The following is a 22,536-nucleotide window of genomic DNA, read 5'->3' on the forward strand; positions in this document are numbered from 1 at the left end:
ACACACATACAAACACACCCATAAATATCACATTCATGGCACTTTTTGCTTGCATTTTCAAAAATAATCAATAAAAAGAAGCAAAATTAATTCTAAGATAAATGAGCTAATTTCTTAAAGAAAATGTGATTTTCAAAAAGAAAAATTTGTTCTAATATTTATAAGAGTATCAAAAGAAATCCTGATTCAAACAAACCAAATATAAAAAGGCATTTTTTTGAAATAACTAGAGAAAACTGAATATGTACTAGGCATTACATGATATAATTCTTGTGCATTTTGTTGAGTGTGAGGGTGGTATTGTAGATACTTTCTTTTTTTAAGTTTCTTTTTTTTTTCCTAGAGAGAGAGAGAGAGAATTTTTTTTTAATATTTATTTTTTAGTTTTCAGTGGACACAACATCTTTATTTTATTTTTATGTGGTGCCAAGGATCGAACCCAGTGCCCCACGCATGCCAGGCGAGCGCGTTACCGCTTGAGCCACATCCCCAACCCCAAGTTTCTAACTTTTAATCAAGAACAGAGTTCCTTCTTTTCTTTGAATAGTGTTTATTTATTAAAATAAACCAAGTTATTTACCATACAAATTACCCAAGTGTTGTTTTAGCCCTTATCTTTCTGGTGAACTGGTAATTAGATCTAGAAGCTTGTACAGATCCAGATTCCAGGGCTGGGGATATGGCTCAAGCGGTAGCGCGCTCACCTGGCATGCATGCGGCCCGGGTTCCATCCTCAGCACCACATACAAACAAGGATGTTGTGTCCGCCGAAAACTAAAAAATTAGTATTAAAAAAATTCTCTCTCTCTCTCTCTCTCTCTCTCTCTCTCTCTCTCTCTCTTAAAAAAAAGATCCAGATTCCATTTCTTTAGCAAGAATGTTCCTTAGGCAGTGCTTTATATGCATTGGACTCCATTAGGAGGCACATACCTGAATGTCCCACTTTGGCAATAAGTTGAGATACCTACTGAAATACAGATCAAATTATATCTAAGACTTGGTATAAAATAACCCAGCAAAGCAACAACAAAAAACTATGGAGAGATATAAAATTAAAATGGCAGCATGTTGAGAACTATTGAAGATAGGTTCTTAGGAGTTTTATGTATATCCCAAATAATATTTTTTTTTTTAAATGTGTGTCTTACTTAAATCTCCAAAAGCCTCTGCTATCACATAACACAAACCCAATACTCTGGCCATACTAAGTCAAATGGTTTCTCAATCACAGCACAGGATTTTGACATGCACAGCTCCACACATCCTAGTCCTGTTGCCCACAATGCTCTTGTGTCTTTGGACCTACAAACACTTCCTCATCTGTGCAGGTTTGGTTCAGCGAGTACCTCTCTCAAAAAAAAAAAAAAAAAATCTCTCTAACCTCCAGTCCTACACCAAACTGGCTCTCCCTAGGAACCCAATCCTAATTCCAACAATGTGGGAACTTCTTACCTGTCCCTGCAACTAGACTTCCAATACCTGGACCACTGCAGTAAGTAGGTCTGCACTGACCTGCACAAGACAGTGAAGCTGTCAGGGAAAGGTTGAGGGAAAGACTCAGGGTGAACACACTACACCACGTGGAGAATGGTGAGGCGGCAGGTACAAAGCCTCAGTTTCCAGAGCAGGGGGAAGAGGCAAAGTTCAGAAAAAGACAGACCCAGGAAACTATCAAAAGGAGTTTCAAGGCTCAGCAGAATCCTTATTACCAGAAAATGCATGGACTCCAGCTGTGCATCTCAGTGGGGAACCCAGGTCAGCACTTTTCAAACCTGGGAGAACCTCCTTTAAGATGCAGATTCAGGAGCTGGGTTGTGGCTCAGTGGCAGAGAGCTTGCCTCCCACTTGTGAGGCACTGGGTTCAGTCCCCAGCACCACATAAAAATAAATAAATAAAATGAAGGAATGTGTACATCTACAACTAAAAAAAAAAAAATTTTTAAATGCAGATTCTGGGGCTGGAGTTGTCGCTCAGTGGTAGAGCGCTCGCCTAGCGTGAGCGAGGCTGTGGGTTAGATCCTCAGCATCACATATAAATAAAGGTATTGTGTGCAACAACTAAAAAATAAATAAACATTTTAAAAACTGCAGATTCTGACTGAGTAGACCTATGACGAGGCCTGAGATTCTGCATTTGAGGGCACCATGATGCTATTCACCTACAAATCACACCTTTTAATCAGAAGACTGTAAGAGCCTGCAAAGTCAGCCTTTTCTCAGGGAACATGGAGGGCCAACTCCTACCTTATTAATCCTCTCTTTAGCTTACACATTTTATGCCATTAAAAAAACAAGAGCAATTAAATGAACAAACAAAAAAATCAAAATTCTTAATTCCTCTTTGTCTGCTGGCACCCTTCTTCTAACACCTAACTACCCCACTGTGGCGACATGCTGTCTCTTATTCATTCAATATCCCAGGCCTAGAAAATATAGGACCTCATAAATGCTTGTTAAGTGATGTTCTAAGTAATAACCTCAATATAGTCACTCTCCCCTCCTACTTCCCTGGTCTGTCCTTCCCAGCTGAACATCAATCCCTTGAAGACAGATTCTTCCCTGGGTTCTGTGGCACACCATCTGGCACACATTGGTCCTTAGTCAAATGTCTGCTGACCTGGGCTGAACAACTGAACCCACAGCACCCTACATCCAGGTTCCTCAAGAAAACCCTGCAGGAGGACATATCTTGAATCTTTTTTCTGAAGGACTCAAAATGCTCACAAGTATGACTCATTCTCCCAACAGTTAAGCAAATCACAATGAAAGGAAGATCCCCTCAATTTAACAGGTAAGAAAATGGCACAAGAAGGTTATATACATATTATGCTTCTTCTCAGACAACCTCGTCAACAAATGAAAAACGTTTTAGCAAACAGTACCTCAGTCTTTCCACATTCATCAGGCGGATCCTGGTGTATGGCCATTTGATACTTGACATATAAAGAAAAGGACTGGCTGAAGGACGACTTGAACTCTGGGTCCTCAAAGGAGACAGGTACTAACCTCACCTTCAGAGCAAGGAAAATACAAGCAAATGCTATTGAAACACCTCCAGCTGACGATGTGCTTCTGAAGGTGAGGCTAGAGTAAGATCTCCGCAAATCCACTTCCAAAGCTCAGCATTGGAATTTCTCATAAAAACAAGATCCTCTGGAGTAGGCTGACTGGCACCCATCCTAAATGTGGACTGTGCACTAATGCCATGACCAACTCGCAAAAGGCCAGGAAGTCTGTCTTTGTTTCACTCTGGTTCTCTCTGTACCAGTCAACTGCAGCTCTGCGTGCACTAATCAGCACTGCTGCTGATCATGGCCATGGCCACCACTTTTGCACCCTCACTTATGTGAAGTGGTTTAAGCTTGCTTTCCCTTCCAGATTTTTTTCTTGGGTCATGTGATTTACAAAATTACAATAAGGTTATGAGGACATCCATTGAAACACTCTGCTGCCTGAGTTTTCCAGCCCCACTCAATTGTGCATGGGTAGCACATTAACATAATAATTTAGCTATGACTATTTCTACAGATAACTTTTAAATATGGATAAAGCACACTAACCATGTTGGACAACACATGTCTAACATAGAAATATATTTTTCTCAGTTATTTCACCTTAGAGCTTTCTCACTTTCAGGTAAATGCATCCTTTACATGTTACTTTCCACTTTGAAATTACACATAACTGGCACTTGACATGACACTGGGTACCATTTGCACTTTCAGAATGTCTATTAAGTCAGTCTTTTCTCTGTGCAGATAAGCTGCAAACTGAATATAAGTAAAATGTACCACAAATAAATCAAGATTTCATACAATGATACCAAATGAAGGGGAAAGTTCTGTTTGCACAGAAAAATGACAATTGCCCTGCTGACCTGGCTCACAGTTGGTTTGTCAGGTGGGTCCTTGTGAATAACCATCTGGTATCGTTTATAGACCTGGTAAGACTCCTGAAATGTGGCTTTGAACTGAGAACTTGGTGGAGATGATCTCACCACCCTCACCTTCAGAAGGAGTTAAAAAACAATGTTCATTAATTAATTCATTTATTCATTCTGTAGAATATGCATTAGCAGTAATTCCCACACCACAAAAAAAAGTTTCAGCAAATATTAAAGCATAAATATAAAAATCATGAACATTATGAAAAAAATCAACTAGTAAATAAAGAAGTGATTTCTGCAAGTTCTACACTCCTTAAACTGACAGAGGAGGATTCCTCTGAGCTCTAAGCCTCACCTCCGATGGCTGAACATGTGAGCCTGTGTACTGCACACAAGCAGGATTCTTCTAGCACTCATGGCAAAAGCATAAATACACACTCCTTAATGTTAGCTGTAAACAAATCGCCATCAATAAGTCAGTCGGAAAGACGGAAACTGTGAACATATTTTTTGAACATTTTCATTTATCATTTCTAACTTTAAATTTACAACTCCGTTAAATAAATAAAAACAATAATCCTCATAAAGCTTTCCTTCATAGCCTGGTAAAAAGGAAGACTCTGAAATTAGACTTCTTTTGCTCAAATCTCACATTGTCACCATCTTGGTCAAGGAAATTAACCTCTCTGTGACTTAGTTTTCTCATATATAAAATGAGGATGAATTAAAAGCAATAATTGAATATGGTAATGGCTAATATATATTTTATCATTAATTATTTACTAACCAGTTAAAAGTATTAGCAAAGCACAACAATAAAACAAAATCAAATGCAATATAATAAAGCCATAACTGTTCTTGAGTGCCATGAGAAGTAATTCCTACATGAAGAGAGTGACATCCAGTGGATAACAAATCTCTATACATCCTGGGACCCATAACATTAAAAAAGCAATAGTGGGCTGGGTGTGGTGGTGCACACTTGGAATCCCAGCTACTTGGGAGGCTGAAGAAGGAGGATCAAAAGTTCGAAGCCAGTCTGGGTAACTTTGGAGATGGTATCTCAAAAAAAAAAAAAAACATGTTTAAAAGGTGTGTGTGTGGGGGGGGGGGGGGACTGAGGATATAGCTCAGTGGTAAAGCATTTACCTAGCATGTGCAAGGCCCTATGTTCAAACATTAGTGCCACAAAAATAAATAAATAACTGAATGAATGAATGAATGGCTGGGGATGTCGTTCAGTGGCAGAGCGCTTGCCTTATGTATGTGCGGCCCTGGGTTCCATTCCAAATACAAAAAAAGAAGCAAAAGTTTATGCTTATAGAACTGTTATATGAGGTATGGTTGATTCCCTGAATATATTACTATTTATAATCAAAAGATAAAGTCTCTTTATAAGGTCTCTTTATAAAATATTTTAGGTAATGTACTCAATTCTCTTTACAATTGATTTTGTGGAGGAAAAATCAATACCAAAATCAGAGTTATAATAATCAAAGTTATTAAAATAAAATTTAAGTTTGATAATACATATATTGCTCTAAGGTTTAGAATGCATCAAAGCTAATCTTTAGTATTAGGTTAAACATTAAGTGATATTCTTAGATGATATTAAGTTATAAATTCAAAGGCTGATTAGTTACTAATCAAGTATGAGAATATATAATGAAATCATTACAGTAAATGTCTTAGAGAAGTTTTTTTTTATTTTTATCTATTTGTGTACTTGGAGATAGGTCTCTCTATGTTGCCCAGGCTAGCTCAAACTTTGAATCCTCCAGCCTCAGCCCCACCCCCAGCCACCAGAGCAACTGGGATTACAGGTACATGCCACTGTGCCCAGCTGAGAATTTTATATAAGTAAAATTAATACTAAGAAATCTGAAATTGATCTAGAAATGTAAGTCAATTTGGAAAAAAAGAGAATTTTAACTCTAAAACATTCATATCATGCCCAAATTGATTGGGACTACTTAACGAGCAAGGAATTTTTTCAGTATAACTTAATACTGCTAGGTTGATTCCCAACTGCTGGCTTGCATATATGACACTGATTGACATCTTCATCAGATCGGAATACTCTAACAGGTAAAACAGTGATTTTCCTAGTGTGATCTAGTCTCTTACTATCTAAACTACCTTTTGCTATCTAAATTTCTAAAATGAAATTCTAAAGAGTATTTTTCTTTTTTTTTTAACTACTTAATTTCAAAGGATACAAAAACCATAACATGCTAAAACTGGAATAATTTTCAGAATTTTAGTAGCTGGTTGCCTCAAATATTTTCAAAAATTCTTTTTGAAGAAGTGGATATTTCTCTCAAATAGCAGCTAACTTAGTAAAACCCCAATTCTCCTTCATTTCTCATAATTTAAAGAATCAAAATATAGGCAAATAATTTCAAAGAATATAAAGTACCCCAAAACAAACAAACATCAACAAATAAAAAAATCTCCAAAATACCTCTAACTTGTGTGACGCATTCTCTGGCAAAGATTCAAAAATTAAATCTTCAAGTGATTTGGGCTGGTTGGATTTAGCCTTTGGTGGGAATAAAGATGGTGGCTGACCTTGAGCCTGGAAACCCTCATGTTCTCCAGCTGGATTTTGCTGCATGAGTTTTAACCTTTTTCTTTCTTTCCGGATTTCCTTTGCTTTTCGACATGGAGGCTTACTCAAATCAGCCCCTTTGCCTAAAAAAAGTTTCAAAATATTAGACCAATCACACTTGGCTCTAAAAATGTTTTTTCAAGAATCTCAAAAATTCTACAGTCCCAAGAGTTCTAACAGTTAAGTTAGTTCTGGGGAAGAGGCTCTAGGTTCAACTTGCAATTCTACCTCAAAAGCAAGAATTGCCAAAAAAGGAAAGTGTCACTGAAATTTTTCAAGGCAGTTCTTACTATTGAAAAATCTCTTAAAATACCACCCATTTCTCTGCCTTTGTAAGTAGAAAGAACATATCCAATCAAATATCTTCTGCTTGTTTAACCCACATTTCTAGAGGCAATTCCTGACAGCACTGATGGCAGTGGATGAATAAATGAATGAATGACAGAATTAGAATATATAATTAATAAACGGATTTAGGTACTGAGCAGCTATGACTATTAACACTAAGAAAAGAGAGGCACCCATGGGGCTGGGGCTGTAGCTCAGTGGTAGAGTGCTGGCCTCACACGTGTAAGGCACTGCATTCGATTCTCAGCACCACATGAAAATAAATAAAGATACTGTGCGCGTTCATCTACAACTAAATAAATATTTAAAAAAAAAAAGAGAGAGAGGCACCCAGACATTTATATCTTCTGAAAGGAAATTCAATGACCCATAGAGTAACCTTAACAAGCCTCAAATAAATAATATCCTAAGATGATTAAAACTTCCCCCCTTCAAAAGAACAAAAGAAAACTTAGCCCTGAACTTGGTTAAAAGTTCTAGATCCAACTATCAATTTATAGGTGGCCAAAGAACGGTTAAACTGCATTTGCAGATATGATCAGTTAGTTACAAAGAGTGGGACAAACAACCCACGAAAAACAACTCACTTTCTTCAACAAGTAATAACCTGAAAGTTAACAAAGGGGAACAACAGAAGAGAAACCTACAGTTCAAAAAAAGATTTTTTTAAATGCATCAACCAGTTGTGTTGGAATCATCTGACTCTTGACACAAACCAATATTTAAAAACTGGAATTTGAACACTGAATATTCAATGGCAGTATGAAATTTTACTTAGGTATAATAATGGTATTGTGAATATATTTTTTTCAAGTTCTTATCTTTTAGGGATGAATTCTAAAGAATATGGCATAGTATCTAAAATTTGCTTCAGTATGATACTAGGAGGAGGAACTAGATTTGGGCAGAGATAAAACATAGTGACTGTAATCAGTAAAGAACTATATCAAACAAGGACAGGGGACATGACATTCATTGTACTATTCTATCTATACTGGCCTACGTTTGAAATCCTCTGTAATGAAAAACTTTTTAGAAATTTAACTAGCTATAAGTAATATTTATAAGAAGAAATAAATAGCCAGGCATGGTGGCACACACCTGTAATCCCAGGGGCTCAGGAGGCTGAGGGAGGACAATCATGAATTCAAAGCCAACCTCAGCACAAGTGAAGTGCTAAGCAACTCAGTGAGACCCTGTCTCTAAATAAAATACAAAACAGGGCTGGGGATGTGGCTCAGTCCCTGGTACCAAAATAAATAAATAAATGAGAAAGAGCTGACCCTGTACAACACAAAAGAATTAGGGTTGAAAGAAATTCTCTAAACATAATATTTCATTGGACTCTTTTTATTAATTAGGATGAAATCTTAGACTAACATCAATTTAAATACCATGAATGACTTATGTAAAAAATATTTTAAAAGTGCCAATGGAAAGTTCTCTGTACTTTGACTTCTATAACATAAATTGGAACCAAAAAAAATTCTAATACTAAAAGAATAACTCCTGGCATCATTTTGAATGAATAGAAATTAATTCAAAAACTATCCAACTTCATATTTTATGAAATAATTTTGAAAATTTTATAGGTAAAAAACCCATTTAACAGTGTGTGAATTTTTTTTTTTAGTGTGTGAATTTTTTAAACCTAACTTTTTTTATAAATGAGAACATAGGAAAAAGTCTTACCTTATTAAAATTAAGCATGAAAATATAGACTTTTTAAATGAAAATGAATTATAACTGTATTAAAAATTTGAATGATAAACTTAATATCTGCATTTGGGACATAATACCTATAATCTCATTTTTCTAAAAATAACTGTTTATTTTTTATCACCATATCTTTTCTTTTCTTTTCTTTTCCTTCCTTCCTTCCTTCCTTCCCCTCCCTCCCTCCCTCCCTCCCTCCCTTCCTTCCTTCCTTCCTTCCTTCCTTCATTTTAGTTGTAGATGGACACAATACCTTTACTTTATTTATTTGTTTTAACACGGTACTGAGGATTGAACCCAGGGCCTCGCACGTTGAGGCGAGTGCTCTACCAACTGAGCCAGAACCCCAGCCCTCACCATACCTTTTCATTAACAAAAATCTAATTCTCAAGCCTCTAAGGTTATAATGTAATGAAATAGAATTTTTGAAATGACTGTATTTGGGGAAAATAAGGATATTATTTCAGGATTTTAAGCATAATGGTTTAAAAAGACATGATTTGTTCATCTAAATATAGGTAGTCTCTTCCAGTATAAAACAGGGCTCTACGTTACAGATGCCATGAAAGCCAAGCATCACAGTGACTCAAGCGAAAAGAAAAGCAGTTAATATAACTTGATATCAAATGTTCATTACCTGGCTTAGGAACAGTATGAACTTTAATTGAATGTGATGGTTCACCAGAGCCCAACTTCTCTTCTCTAGCTTGTGAATGAATTGATTCATTTGATTCTTCCTTCTTTGAGTGTTTTTCTATCTTCGTCTCTTCATTCTCTAAGCTCTCTTTGAGGTCATCACTGAGAGTGTTAAGATCACACTTTATATCCAATTTATTTATTAATGCAAAGTCACCTGCAACAGCATCCTCCACCGTGGAATCCATGGGCTCATCTAAAAGCCAGAAGAAAAGAAAGCCCATCAGTTCGGGTCATTTGACATGGCCAAGATAAACACAGAACTATAATGCCCCTATTTCCAGCACAGAGAAACTACTGTGTATCCACCAAATCCATTCTCCTCCTTTCAAAGCAGGAGAGCTGTCCTTGTTGAAACCACGGTGCCCCAACTGAAGGCACTGCCCATCACTCTTCAAGTTGTGACCAAATCCCCAACAAAAAAAGACCTAATTTTGTCTCACTTAAAGGAAAACTGTGACCTAGGACTTCTATCTTTACATCTCTTTACTTCTATCTTTACATCTCTCTGGCTGGGTTAAAAAAAAAACAGAGTGACCTGGGAAATCAAATGTTGAAGTGAGTCCCAGAATGGCCAAAGGGGAGCAAAGCTCCAGTTCTACCCAGAACACCACAATGGACGTGAAGGAAGAAACCGACTGCCAGCACTGTGTAGCCACTGGGTTTTGGTGTCTTTTTGTCACAGCTGTTTAGGCTTTTACCCTAATGAATACATCATTCCTTGAATTAAGTTCCAGACATAAATAATTTAGAAGCTCGACACAAGAAAATAAAGAGCCAAATGCAAAAACTATGTAAAAAGATACGCAACCATCAATTTACAAAGGGACAGCATCCTCAAAGCTTATCTACATGTTAATTTTTTAACTTAGAACATGATTCCCAAATTCAAAAAAAAAAAAAAACCCTGCATATTAACTAGCAAACAAAAATTTATTTAAACTTGAAGAGTATGTACCAGTAAAACTAATCAGAGATGCACCAAAATTCTGATGTTTCCAATGTTCCAATCAGCACTGGACCTATAAAATTAAGCCTCTGGCCTCTTCCGTGCCCATAGCTCTACCAAGTCTGTTCCACACTGTCCTGAATCCTGATCCACCCAGGGCTGTGCCTGGTAAAAACTTAACCTTTCATGCAGGTCTCTATCTCCAGGGCATAAGGCAGTGACACGGGTGGTGCAAGGATGGAAATCATACTTGTGGAATGAATTAGCGAGCTAGGAGTTTCTCAGGATTAGGTGTTTTCTATGGCAATTATGAAAAAGAGCTCTAAGAATAGACAGCATTCCCAATTCTTACACTCTTGCTCTAGGCACTGCCAACAAAAAACCTTTTGTAAAGGTGAAAAAAGAAAAAACAGCAGCTCGGAGGCAGAAACTGGAGGATAGCAAGTTCAAAACCAGCCTCAGCAATGGTGAGGCACTAAGCAACTCAATAAGACCCTGTCTCAAAATAAACTACAAAACAGGGCTGGGGATGTGGCTCAAGTGGTCAAATGCCCCTGAGTTTAATACCAAAAAAGAAGAAGAAGAAAAAGACTAAAAACTCTGAAAACATTAAGAATCTGTAACCAAAGTTAATTAAATGCTACTAAGCATCTCTTAGGAAAATCACTCATAATTTAAAATTCATCAGATAAATAAAAAAGAACATAATAACATAATAACATAATTTCTTGAAGGAAAGCCTTATTCAAATATAGAAAACCTGCCAGGTGCAGTGGCGCACACCTTTAATCTCAATGGCTCGGGAGACTGAGGCAGGAGAATCACAACTTTAAAGCCAGTCAAAGTAAAGATGAGGTGCTAAGCAACTCAGTGAGACCCTGTCTCTATAAATAAAATACAAAATAGGGCTGGGATGTGGCTCACTGGTCAAGAGCCCCTGAGTCCAATCCCTGGTGGTAGTAGTAGCAGTAGTAGTAGTAATAATAATAATAATAATGAAAACCTAACCCTTACTCAGCAAAGACACAGTGCAGTCTTGTATAGGCTGTATCTAAATATCTGTTTCTCTAGACATAATGCCACTTTCTTTTTCATTTTTTTTTGTGTGTGTGTGTGTGTGTGTGTGTGTGTGTGGTGCTAGGGTTTGAACCCAGGGCTTTGTGCATGCAAGGCAAACATTCTACCAACTGAGCTATACACCCAGCTCACTTTCCACTGACTTCATAAGCATATTATAGGAATTGAGTAAGATGAGTTGTCAAAACATTCAAAAAATGAAAATTTCAATAAACTCCAGAAAGTCACACCATTTTGAAAATGATCCTCAATTTTCTTTCCCAGCTCAACTCTCCTTCCTTGATCTGGGGGTGACTGGAACGGCAGAATGTAGTCCCTGTCATCTCAATAGTACATGATTACAGCAACCCCACTCCCTGACCTAACCGGAGGTGTTTCAAAGTGGGAACTCTGAAAAGGTTCGTCATGTTAAAGTAAATAGATTTTAGACCCGGTTTCATCTTACCCCCACAATTTCCTTTGGAAATCTCCCCTTTAGCCAGAAATTTCAACATTTTTTTCAAAACTTTCTTGTGAGATTTTGATGGCTGGAACTGTAAAGGTCGGCACCTACAAAAGCAAAACGAATATTTTTAAAGAAAACTAAAACTCTGAAGAAACAAAATCAATCTGGGTAGTACCAAGGACACTGAGGACAATGTTATACATGGGATTCTGGTTAAAGATGGGGCTTAAGGAGCCTCTAATTCCACACTAAATTTCATTAATGCTATAGTGAGGAGAAAGGGGGGAAAGGAGGAAGGGAAAAAGAGAAAGGAAAACACATAAACCAAAGTTGAAAAAGAGAAGGGGAGAAACGCCAGAAGGGTAGGCAGAAGTACAGTGAGGACAGACAGTGACCCAAGAAAGCCAAGCCCTGATTTTCAAGGCCTCCCTCAGAGATCATTTCCAAAGCAGTCAGCCATCAGATCCCTCCCTCCTCTGCCCCCTTGACTTCCCCCTACACAGGTAGCTTTCAGGAGGGACCTCTGCCGCGGCCAGCACACTGACTGAAAACAAGAAGCTCAAACGAGGTCCACAGCCTGATCCTGAGCTCCCAACCCTGCCCCAGAATACCAGAGGGTTACTCTTTCTCTCCAAAGTATGATCAGACCTGACGACAAACCACATGTTCCCCAACAGAAGAGCCCAGCCAGATCAATGAACCCAAGGCTCATAGAAAGTAAGCCCAACGGGGATGCACAGAATTTCCAGTGGAACACTGGAACCCTGAAGTCATCAGATTCTCCAGGACATCCGCTACTGTGTAGATAGGTACCTAACAGGTGGCACAAAGTAACCAGGAGGTTTAGACTAAGCAGAAAAACCTTAAAAACTCCTCAGAAATCTCTATTTCTCTTTAGCTACCACAGCCATGGAGCAACAGGCATCCCCAACACAAAACAGAAAATGGGCCAAAATAAAAGACCCTCAGAAGGAAGGACTGGTAAGAGAAATAAAAATTAAGGTAAAGACTTGGAAAATAAAGTTAAGGAAATTTCCAAAAAAAATTCAGTAAAAATAGATGGAAAAGTGAAAAGAAAAATATTAGAGAAGCAGGGCATGGTGGTGCATGCCAGTATCCCAGAGACTAGGGAAGCTAAGGCAAGAGGATCTAAAGTTTGAGGCCAACCTCAGCAACTTAAAAAGGCCCTAAACAGCTTAGAGAGACCCTATCACAAAATAAAAAATAGAGAGGACTGGGGATGTGATCCAATGGTCAAATGTCCCTTGGTTCAATCCCCAGTACACTCCTAAAAAAGTCAGAGGACCAGTCCAAAAGGTCCAATATCTGAATAAAGGCATTCAAAGAAAAACAAAGGAAGGAAGATCAACAAAATAATATAAGAAAATTCTCCCAAATTGAAGAATGAAAGGATTTCCCAGATCAGAAGGGTCCCACTCCAGGCCATGTGCGATGGACGAAAACAACACACACAGCCAGACTGTGTAATATCAAAACACTAAGGATGAAAGATCTTCCAAAGACAAAGGCACGAGAATCAGATGCCACCTGACTTCTGAACAACAGCACAACAATGAGCAAAGCCTTGAAGACTCCAGAGGAAAATTACTCCCATCTTACATTTCCATACGCAGCAGAACTAAAAAGCCCTTCTGAGGAGTTAATTAAAACATTTTCAGACATGCAAAGTCTCAAAACATTTTTTCTCATGTACTTTTTCTCAGGAAACTTTAGAAGATGAGCTTCCCTAAAACAAGGGAATAATCAAAGAAAGAAGGCAAATAGATGAGATGGAGATTCAACTCGGAGCCAACGAGCATCCCCCAGATGATGATGACGAGAGATCCAGGATGACGGCGCTGCAGCAAGCGTGAAGGGCATGAGAGTGTCAGGAAGAAGACGACGAGGGCAGTAGCAACACATCTAGACACCCCAAGAGAAAAAGCACACCACAGAGAGGGTTTCAAAACACCTGGGAACAGGTACACTGAAGACTCTGCAAACAACAAAACAGTTAACTCCAGGGAAAGCAAGGAAACGGTCCAGAAGCCCACACAGCTCAGCTGGGAAGCACATCTACATGTTCATAATGCTGCGAACCATCCATCCAAAATCTTCATACTTCTAAGATGAGAGGCTGGGGGTGAGAAGAAAAAGGAGCCTGAATGTGGCAGTGGAACAGTAAAAGACAGCCAAATCCTCGTTCATAGGGAGAAGCCCTGCAAAAACGGGGGCCAGGGGTAAATGTCAGTATTATAATTAAACAAGCATGTTACTTAAAAAGATAGGGAGGTGAAAACCAAAAGAATCAGCTAAGGGTTGACGGTGATGGCCACAGAGAAATAGAAAAAGGGAAAGGAGGGTTTCAGGGACTGCTAGTCCATAATAAGCTTTATGGGACCATCTGGACTTTATGAGCATGTATAATGCTTACAAAATTTTAAATTCATGTGCTAGGCAGGCAATCCCTAACCTCTGCCTATCAAAAAGACAAACTGTAGCTGAGCACAGTGGCGCATGCCTATAATCTCAGCAGCTTGAGAGGATAAGGCAGGAGGATGGTGAGTTCAAAGCCAGCCTCAGCAACTTAGCAAGGCACTTAGAAACTCAGTGAGACCCAGTCTCTAAATAAAATACAAAAGGGGGCTGAGGGTGTGGCTCAGTGGTTGAGTGCCCCTGAGTTCAATCCCTGATACCAAAAAAAAAAAAAAAAAGACAAGTTGTGAGATTTAATTTCCCTTTCTTAAATTCTCATTATAATTTCACAATGAACAAAACAGTCTAAATAGGAAGTATGAATAATGACTCCATAAGATTAAGGTATATAAAGAAATTCTGTAAAGAGCAACAATTCAGTTCAGGAAATGTTTGATTCCAGGTGAAATTCAAAAATCACATTTGGCAGTTAACTCAATCTCTTCTCATAAAGGCAATACACCTAAAAGAGTGCTTTGCATGGATCAATTAGGTAATTTTCCTTTAACCAATTGAAAGCACCCTTTTCTTATCATAAAAATCCTCAGGGTATCTTGCTCATATTCCAGAAAGTGACTTCTGCCTTGAAGGATGTCATCTCCTCATAACCAAGAAAGCTGAAAGAGGATGGCAAAAGCTATGCTGTATTCTATATTATATGTGAATAAATGAGACGGTGTCAGCAAACCACACACCAATCTTTTCTCTTTATCATCTGCCCATCTGATGTCCAGTTAGGTAAGAGAAAACTCTTCATTAGGAATCAGTGGACCTTTGGGAGTCCATAATTATCCTAAAATTAAGACATGAAGGTGATATATCTGTGTCTATATGCCCCCAAGGCTTTTCTTTAAACAGAGAGGGGTTTGGGCTTTCACCAAATTCTCAAAATAGCCTACAACTCAAAAACAAGTTAACAGCAATTAAGGGAGGCAGGTGCAAAGACCAGAAAAAAAATGGGGAGATACAATTATGATTTTTTAAATCTAGAACATATTTACACATTAAAACTGAGGAGAAATACATACTCAAAAGCAGTTTCATATTTTCTACAAAAAGAAAAGTTTGTTTGTTTTGGTATTAGGAATTGAACCTCTACCACTAAGTTACATCCCCAGACCTTTATTTACTTACTTATTTATTTATGAAAGGGGAAAAGGAAGTTTTACTGCTTTCTAGCAAAGGATAAACAGGGGACTCCTGTCCCAGAGGCTGTGATTCTGCCCATCAAGGGGAACAGGGGTTTCAAGTGGTGATTCAAAAGTTTCATTCCAGGTGCTCTCTGTCTGGAGTTGTAATTCACTTGTTAATTTGTGAGACAGTCATTTCTTAGATATTCTGGTGCCATCCTCAAAATCTGAATTACTTCAGTCCTGTGGTGGGTGTGTGCTCAAGGATAGATAACTCTGCCTATGATGAGAAGAAATGAATCCTGTTTGTCCTAAGATCAGGGAGGAGGACTTTTATTTTTCATTTTGAGACAAGATTCTCACTAAATTGCAGAGGCTGGGACTGAATTTGTGATCCTCCTGCCTCAGCCTCCCAAGGGGGATTAGGAGCATGTGCCACCACACCTGGCAAAAAAAAGGCCTTTATAATCTGAAAAGGAAAGAAAATTCTTCTGTATTGCAATGAGGTGGGAGGGCACATAGGAAAAGATCCAAAAGGCCCTAAAAGGTTATGAAAAAAAATCAAGAAATAGACTTTTTGGTTTAAGTCTTCCCTGTAAGAAAAGTAGGCTCTGTATATGGCAGAGTGGAGTTATGCCCTCCTACTACTACAGGATCCTGTGGTTTGACTGACTATAAACACAGCGAAGCAACAATAGAATATGGAGATTCCTCTGCTAAGTCCTATAAAAATTTGGTATCTAAAAGTATTATGAATATTTACCAATATTCACAGCATCCACTAATTAGAATGCTAAAAATAAAGCAATGAAACATTTTCTTACATTTTATTTACATAAGGATCAATTAAGCTATTATTAAAAGTTATTGGTTAACATATAAATAATATAGCATCAGTATTCGAAAAGACATTTGTTTTTCCTTATAATGTCTACCTAAACTCATAATAAAAAAGCATAAGATTCTGCTTTAAAATAGCACATAGTCTTCCCATGATAGATCCCCTTACCTTATTGTATATTGAGGACAGCATGTTTGATTCATGACAGGTTTATACACATACTTGCCGCTTCTAAAATTATAAAAAGTTTGTTAATTTCTTACACTGTTCACATGGGCCAAAACAGGTTAGTACAAGAACACTAAATTAAGGGTAAAACTTTAGTGATTAGTATAAAAACGTATTTAGGTTTAATTGCTCTTCAAAACCAAAATCATCTTGCAAGTAGGTATACCGAGCACCAGAAGCCAGCCCTCTCCTTCTCAAACCTTTACATATTTACAGCAAGGTGAACTGCCTCAATTACCTTCTCACCAGCACCTGCCATCCCTTCAATGCCTTTGCCTACCACCAATACCCCAAAACCATAGGACAATGAAAGAAAACCGCTGGTGATGAGGTGGGACTGATGGACGCCACCACTGTGAACCCTGGCATGGATGATCACAAGCATAAAATACCACAAACTAAACTCTCTCCAGGCATCCCAGACCCCAGCCAATGGCAGAACCACTCATTCAGTTCTCGAGCCAGAAACCTGTCGATCTTTTTAGACTATCCCCTCTAACTCACCTCTGTATCTTATCAACAAGCTCGCTAGAGCTAAAATGTGCCCCTTCCCCTCCATCTCCACTGCCACTAACACACAAGTCCTCTTCATTTCCTATCTGGATAGTGCAATAATTTCTGGAACTTTCTTCCTGCCTCCATGATCACCTCCTTAAACTCCTCTCTGCCATCTGAATGCTCTTATTCAAATCAAATTCCATCATATATGTTTCTTAAAATTCTTCATGGTTCCCCTCTACCTTAAAAAATAATAAGGTTCCTTATCATGGCATAAAAAATCCTCAACTTCTGACCTACACCTCCCTCTTGAACTTCATAATTAAAGTCATTAACATTTTAACTGATATGTTTAATCCCATGTCTTTAGAGAATATTAGACTACTTAATGTTGCTTATATTTACATAAGAAACTTTATCTACAAGTTACTTAAAAATCATCTCTAAAAACAACTACTCTACAAGAGCAATGAGTAACCCTTAATGGAATTTTTAAAAAATAGATTTTGAGACAATCTAGAAAATGTAGATTGAGGAAAAGTAAAATGAAAGAACTATTAATTTTATAAAGTGTGATAAAGGTATTGTAGGTATGTTAAAAAGGAAAAAATCCCTTCCCTCTTAAATATACATATTTATTATGAGTATATGGATATGCTATCTGTAATAATAATTTAGGCGTAATTTGCTGTGAAGTGTTTTGAGACTGGAGACAGGGGAAGCGATGAGAATGGATAAAACAAGATTGGCAGAATTTTACTAACTTCTGAAGTTTAGTGATAGATACATGAGGCTCTACTTCTCTGTTTACTTGAAATTTTCCTAATATTTTTTAAAAAACAAAATAACTACACAAAAGAACAAACACCTTATTAAACCTCTTTCTAACAAGAAAATATTCTAAAGGCAAACTTTTTATAAGAAGTACCTGAAAAACAGCAGAAAGTATCTTTGTATTAAAAAACTTTACCTTCGCCATCCTCGATCTATAAGGTCTTGATAATCCTGTACTGTCAGAGAATGTGCCCACATGCCTAAAAAAAAATAAGACGTGTTAAATTCAGCAGGGTTAAACTTCCTTCCTGCTAAAATTCAAAGTGTTAATTTTTAAAATATGGCCATTTAGGCTAAAATTCTAGAACACTCACACAGGAGAAAAATACTGCATACTTCACACTCCTTAGTGTGGCATATATGCAACACAAATTAAAAATAAGATATATTTATTTTAATTTAAAAATAAAATACATAAAATGACATCAAATTGAGGATTAGTCAATGGTCTCCATGTCATCATAAATCTAGATCCTTACTGCAATCAGACTAGAACACAGCTCCAAACTTTAATTATGTCACCAATGGTTTAATACACTAGTCTCTGTAGAATATTCAGCAAAAAATATTGTGCATATTAGTTCTAATTTATACACACACACACACATATTTTATATATATACACACACACAGCTCAGCAGTCTTAAATACTAAAAATAGGGCAAAAGTATGTAGCAATATTCTCTCTTAAGTGAAAAACTAACCCAAATGCTGAGGATACCAAGAGATGATTACAGGAACTATGAGACGATCAAATTAAACTATGGGGGAAAAGTAACTAACATTTAAAGGTATATTCGAACTAAGGTTAAAAGAGAAATGGAGCTGGGCATGGTGGTGTATGCCAGTAATCTCAGCAACTTGGGAGGCTGAGGCAAGAGGATCGGAAATTTGAGGCCAGCTTCAACAAGGCCATAAGAAATTTAGGGAGACCCTGTCTCAAAATAAAAAGTTTAAAAATAGTTGGGGATGTGGTTCAGTGACAAAGGGCTTCTAGGTTCAATCTCAATCCCCAGAACCAAAAAGGAAAAAAAGGAGGGAAAGAGAGAGAGAAATGGGGAGCAGGGTATGGTGGAGCCAATAATACCAGCTGAGGCAAGAGGACTGCAAAATCCAGACCAGTCTGGGCAACATATTGAGATCCTGTCTCAAAAAAAAAAAAAAAAAAAGAGAGAGAGAGAGAGAAGTGGACTTTTTCCTTTTGTGAATAGTAAACTGTACCAGAGATATGTCAAGATAGAGATAGGCCTGACAGAGCAAAGTGAAGCAGGAAAAAGCATGGTACACAAGCCCAGCAAAAATGTCCAGACACCTAGCAGGCCCTCACTAATACCAGAATGTTTCTCTGTAAGCCTCTATTTCCATCCTCTGTAAAATGGGAATAATCATACCCACCAACAGAACAGATATGTGCCCTACAGTAATGGGTAAACTAAAATTGAAATGATAGAAATGTATACTGATGTCTCTAGATGAAAAGGTTGAAGGCAGGTTTCTTCCACAAAACTTGAAATACACATTTATCTTGGCCAATTTTCTCTTACTAAAATTACTGGAAAATAACTAAGGCCCTAGCAAAATATTAATTTTAGGTTATGTTTAATATAACTTACTGATGATATAGATATTAGAGTCACAATACAAAAATCCTCAAGAAAGAGAAGGATGGAACCTCTATCACTCGAAGGCAACCACTGCCACTATTTGCTGTGCTTCTCCTGGGCCTTGCTCCTCTCAGAGCTGTCATGTCACATAGGCCTTTGGCATCCTGTTTTCTCCCTTTAACCCTCCGTTTAAATGCTGTCCCGCTTCTTCAGTGCTCAGTTATTCCCTGGATCATGGCGTCTGCCCGACACGGCAGAAAATAAATAGGATGGTTGGTGCCTTCCCCGAGAGACCTGAGTCACGAAGGACAAGACAGCGGGCTGACTTGGGTGTCCTCGCCCGGGTGGGTGGAGGAATGACACAGCACGCGTCCCGAGCAAAGTGTCAAACACCCAGACGAACGCCCCCGCCGTCCTGGCCGCAGCCACGGGCCCCAGGCGTCGCACCCAGGCGCCACCAGGGAGGCTGCACGGGAGTGCACACACCTGCCGCGCCGCGCGCCTCACCAGGCCCCCGCCTGCCCCGCACCCCGTTTGCACGCTCCGGGGAGCGGGTCCCAGGTGCAGCTCAGCGCGCCCGGCCCCGCAGACGGGCGTCCGGGATAGGCGAGGGCGAGCCCGTCCCCGCCCGTCTGGCGGGCAGGGGCAGCCTGGGGTTTCGCGGGACGCGCACCGAGCAGCTTCGCGGCCGAGGCTGACGGCGTCAGACGTAACTGACAGCCACAGCCCCGGGGGGCCGCGGCCCAAGGCCGGCCAGGAGCTGGTCAGGGGCCCGGCCGCCCCGCGTCCCCCAGACAGGTCCGCCAGAACCCCGGGCCGCGGCGGTCGGCCTCCCGCTTCCGCCTCGCTCACCATTGGAGCGACTGCTCGACTCGTTCTTGCAATAGCCGCAGCGATAGAAGTCCTCGCCCTCGAAATACTCTACGATGCTAGGCGACAGCGCGTTCCAGGAAGCCATGGCCACGGCCCCGCAAGCACTGCGCTGCCCGGCCCAACGCCGCCGCCGTCGCCGCCACCCCACAATGCAGCGCGCCGCCCAGGAGCCTCCGAGGCTCGCGCGAAGCCACTTGGGCACCCGCAGGCCCGACGCGACCGGGCGCCTGGGGGACTGACGCCGCTCGCGCCATCTTGACCGAGGGCAGCTTTCCGCTATTTCCGTTCCTTCTCCGTGAGGCGCCGCGGTCGTTCGTGAGGGTGAAGCGGAGAGATGGAGCGCGAGTGGAAACGGCTGGGAAGAGGCGAGCGGCAGCGGGGAGCCGGAGCCGCTCCCCTCGCCAGGGGCCGCCGGAGCGCGGCGGAGGCCGGCGAGCGTTGGGCGCGAGGCGGCCGGATGGACGAGGCACTCACCGCAGGACGCCTTGCCCTCCTCGGAGTCGCAGTAGCCGCAGTGGTAGCCGGCCTTGAGCCCCTTGTACTCCACCACCGAGGCCATGGCCGCCGCCCGTGCTGCGGGCGGCCACGCCTCTCGGCGCCCGGGGCCTGGCTCGGAGGGCGCGGGGCCCGCGGCGGGGAGCGCGGCGGCGGGGGCGCGGCGGGGGGAGGGGGCGGGGGCCGCGCTGGGGCCCGCGGCGCGGAAAGCGGGGCTCCGGGCCTCGCTCACCCGCCGCTCTGCGCGGAGCTCAGGCGAAAGCTCCCTCCCAGGCTGCCCTTCCACCGCGCGGAAGCCCGCTGGCCGCGGTGCTCCCGGTGCAGGTACAGAAACGGGCGTTCTGCCATCGGTGAGGGCCCGGACGGCGGAAGGCTGGGCCGCAGGAGGAAGCCGCTATCAGCTGGAGTCCGTGGCCCCTCCGGCCTTTGAAGAGAAGCCATCAGTCTAGGTTGTCTGGCGTGTAAACAGCCAGGCTGCAAGTCGGCTGACCTGGTAGCCAGGGTCCATCGTCCTGAGTCTAGGAGATTAGTAATTAGAGTGCTGTTAGGCTTGTTGATGCAGTTGCTTGGCTGAGAAAAATGCGAGGAGGCAGCTTGTGTGTGGATCGTGGATTTCCGTTATTAATTAGGATGGGAATAAGAGCCCGTGTGCTTCTTCCCGATGTGCACGGTAGTGCACTCCTGTAGTTCCAGGGACTCAGGAGGCTGAGGCAGGAGGATGGCAATTCAAGGGCAGCCTCAGCTATTTAGCGAGGCCCTAAACAACTTAGTGAGACCCTGTCTCAAAAAATAAAAAGGAGTGGGGACGTGGCTCAGTGGTTTAGCACCCCTGGGTTCAATCCCATTACAAAAAAAAAAGAAAGTGTGTATATATTTGTGTATGCGGGCGCTCACTCACACACTCACTCTCACGGACTTATTTCTAGTCTTACTCAGATGAGAAGTCAGTAGGAACTAAGCAGGGCAATTATTGTTCCTGAGAATAAATATAATATTGGAGGAGGTTAGGGGGTTAATTAGTACCTAAACAATGAAAAATAACGTTTTTAGATTGTGGGCCAGATAGCTTATTCAGCTGACCTTTCTAGAAGACCCTGCTATACTAGATTGCAGGAAGAATTTGGGATTCTAAGGATTAGGTTCAAGTCCAATAGTTCTAGAAATATGAGGGTTTGAACCTCATAATTTACTCAAAGTAACTCATCAGTTTGTGGAGAATGCTTCCTATAATAAGTATAAAGATAATCTTATAAGGCTAGAGTGTAAGGTAAAAGAAATTTTTCAAACTAAGTATATAAGTTGATCATATCAGAATTAGGGTAAGATTCTTGAATTCATAGAAATACTGAGGTCAGGATTAGTTTTTTGGTCTTTTGTTTTATTTTTAGTTGTCAATGGGCCTTTAATTTTTTTTAATTTATTAATATGTGGTGCTGAGAATTGAACCCAGTGCCTCACACATGCTAGGCAAGCGCTCTGCTACTGAGCCCCAGCCCCGGGATTAGTTTTAGTAATAAAATCTAGAGTAACAGTTTCAGGTACTAGGGGGCTATAAAGTACTCCTAGAAAAAAAATAATTATTGTTAAAGCATTTATCATGATAATAATGGTACACTCAGCTAATAAAAAGGGTGAATAAGAGCCGGTGTGCTTATTCCCGCAGTGCACGGGTCTGATTTTCCTGTGAAGTCAAATGGGGTTTGGTTTGTTTCTGTTAATGTTGAGATAAATCTTATTATTGCAAGAGATTTTGATGGGTCATATTTTGTTGGGTTGTGGTAAGGATAGATAGACTAAATGACCCAATCTTTAGTAAGACTTTTAGAATAA

The 22,536-nt window shown here is 40.3% G+C and overlaps 1 protein-coding gene across 8 annotated transcripts in view; it reads right to left on the bottom strand.

Annotated features, from left to right (window-relative positions):
* The window catches only part of ATE1 (arginyltransferase 1), a 146,709-nt gene extending 125,843 nt beyond the window's left edge, over positions 1–20,866 (bottom strand). Inside the window, exons 1-8 of one of the 8 annotated variants that reach the window (XM_081268774.1) lie at positions 20,686–20,866; positions 17,871–17,934; positions 16,343–16,405; positions 11,729–11,832; positions 9,199–9,453; positions 6,351–6,580; positions 3,878–4,006; positions 2,883–3,011 (exon numbers count right to left, since the gene is read on the bottom strand). In XM_081268774.1, coding sequence (XP_081124900.1) covers positions 2,883–3,011; positions 3,878–4,006; positions 6,351–6,580; positions 9,199–9,453; positions 11,729–11,832; positions 16,343–16,405; positions 17,871–17,934; positions 20,686–20,770 — 1,059 coding nt within the window. In that variant the 5' untranslated portion in view covers positions 20,771–20,866. Of the gene's footprint in view, positions 1–2,882; positions 3,012–3,877; positions 4,007–6,350; positions 6,581–9,198; positions 9,454–11,728; positions 11,833–16,342; positions 16,406–17,870; positions 17,935–20,190 lie in introns of all 8 variants that reach the window. The other 7 variants (XM_081268770.1, XM_081268776.1, XM_081268775.1 and 4 more) reach the window with 7 other exon arrangements.
* Between the last annotated feature and the right edge of the window lie 1,670 nt (positions 20,867–22,536).

Source organism: Spermophilus citellus (genome assembly GCF_964194105.1).
Source record: "Spermophilus citellus genome assembly, chromosome: 15".
Taxonomy (NCBI): Eukaryota; Metazoa; Chordata; class Mammalia; order Rodentia; family Sciuridae; genus Spermophilus; species Spermophilus citellus.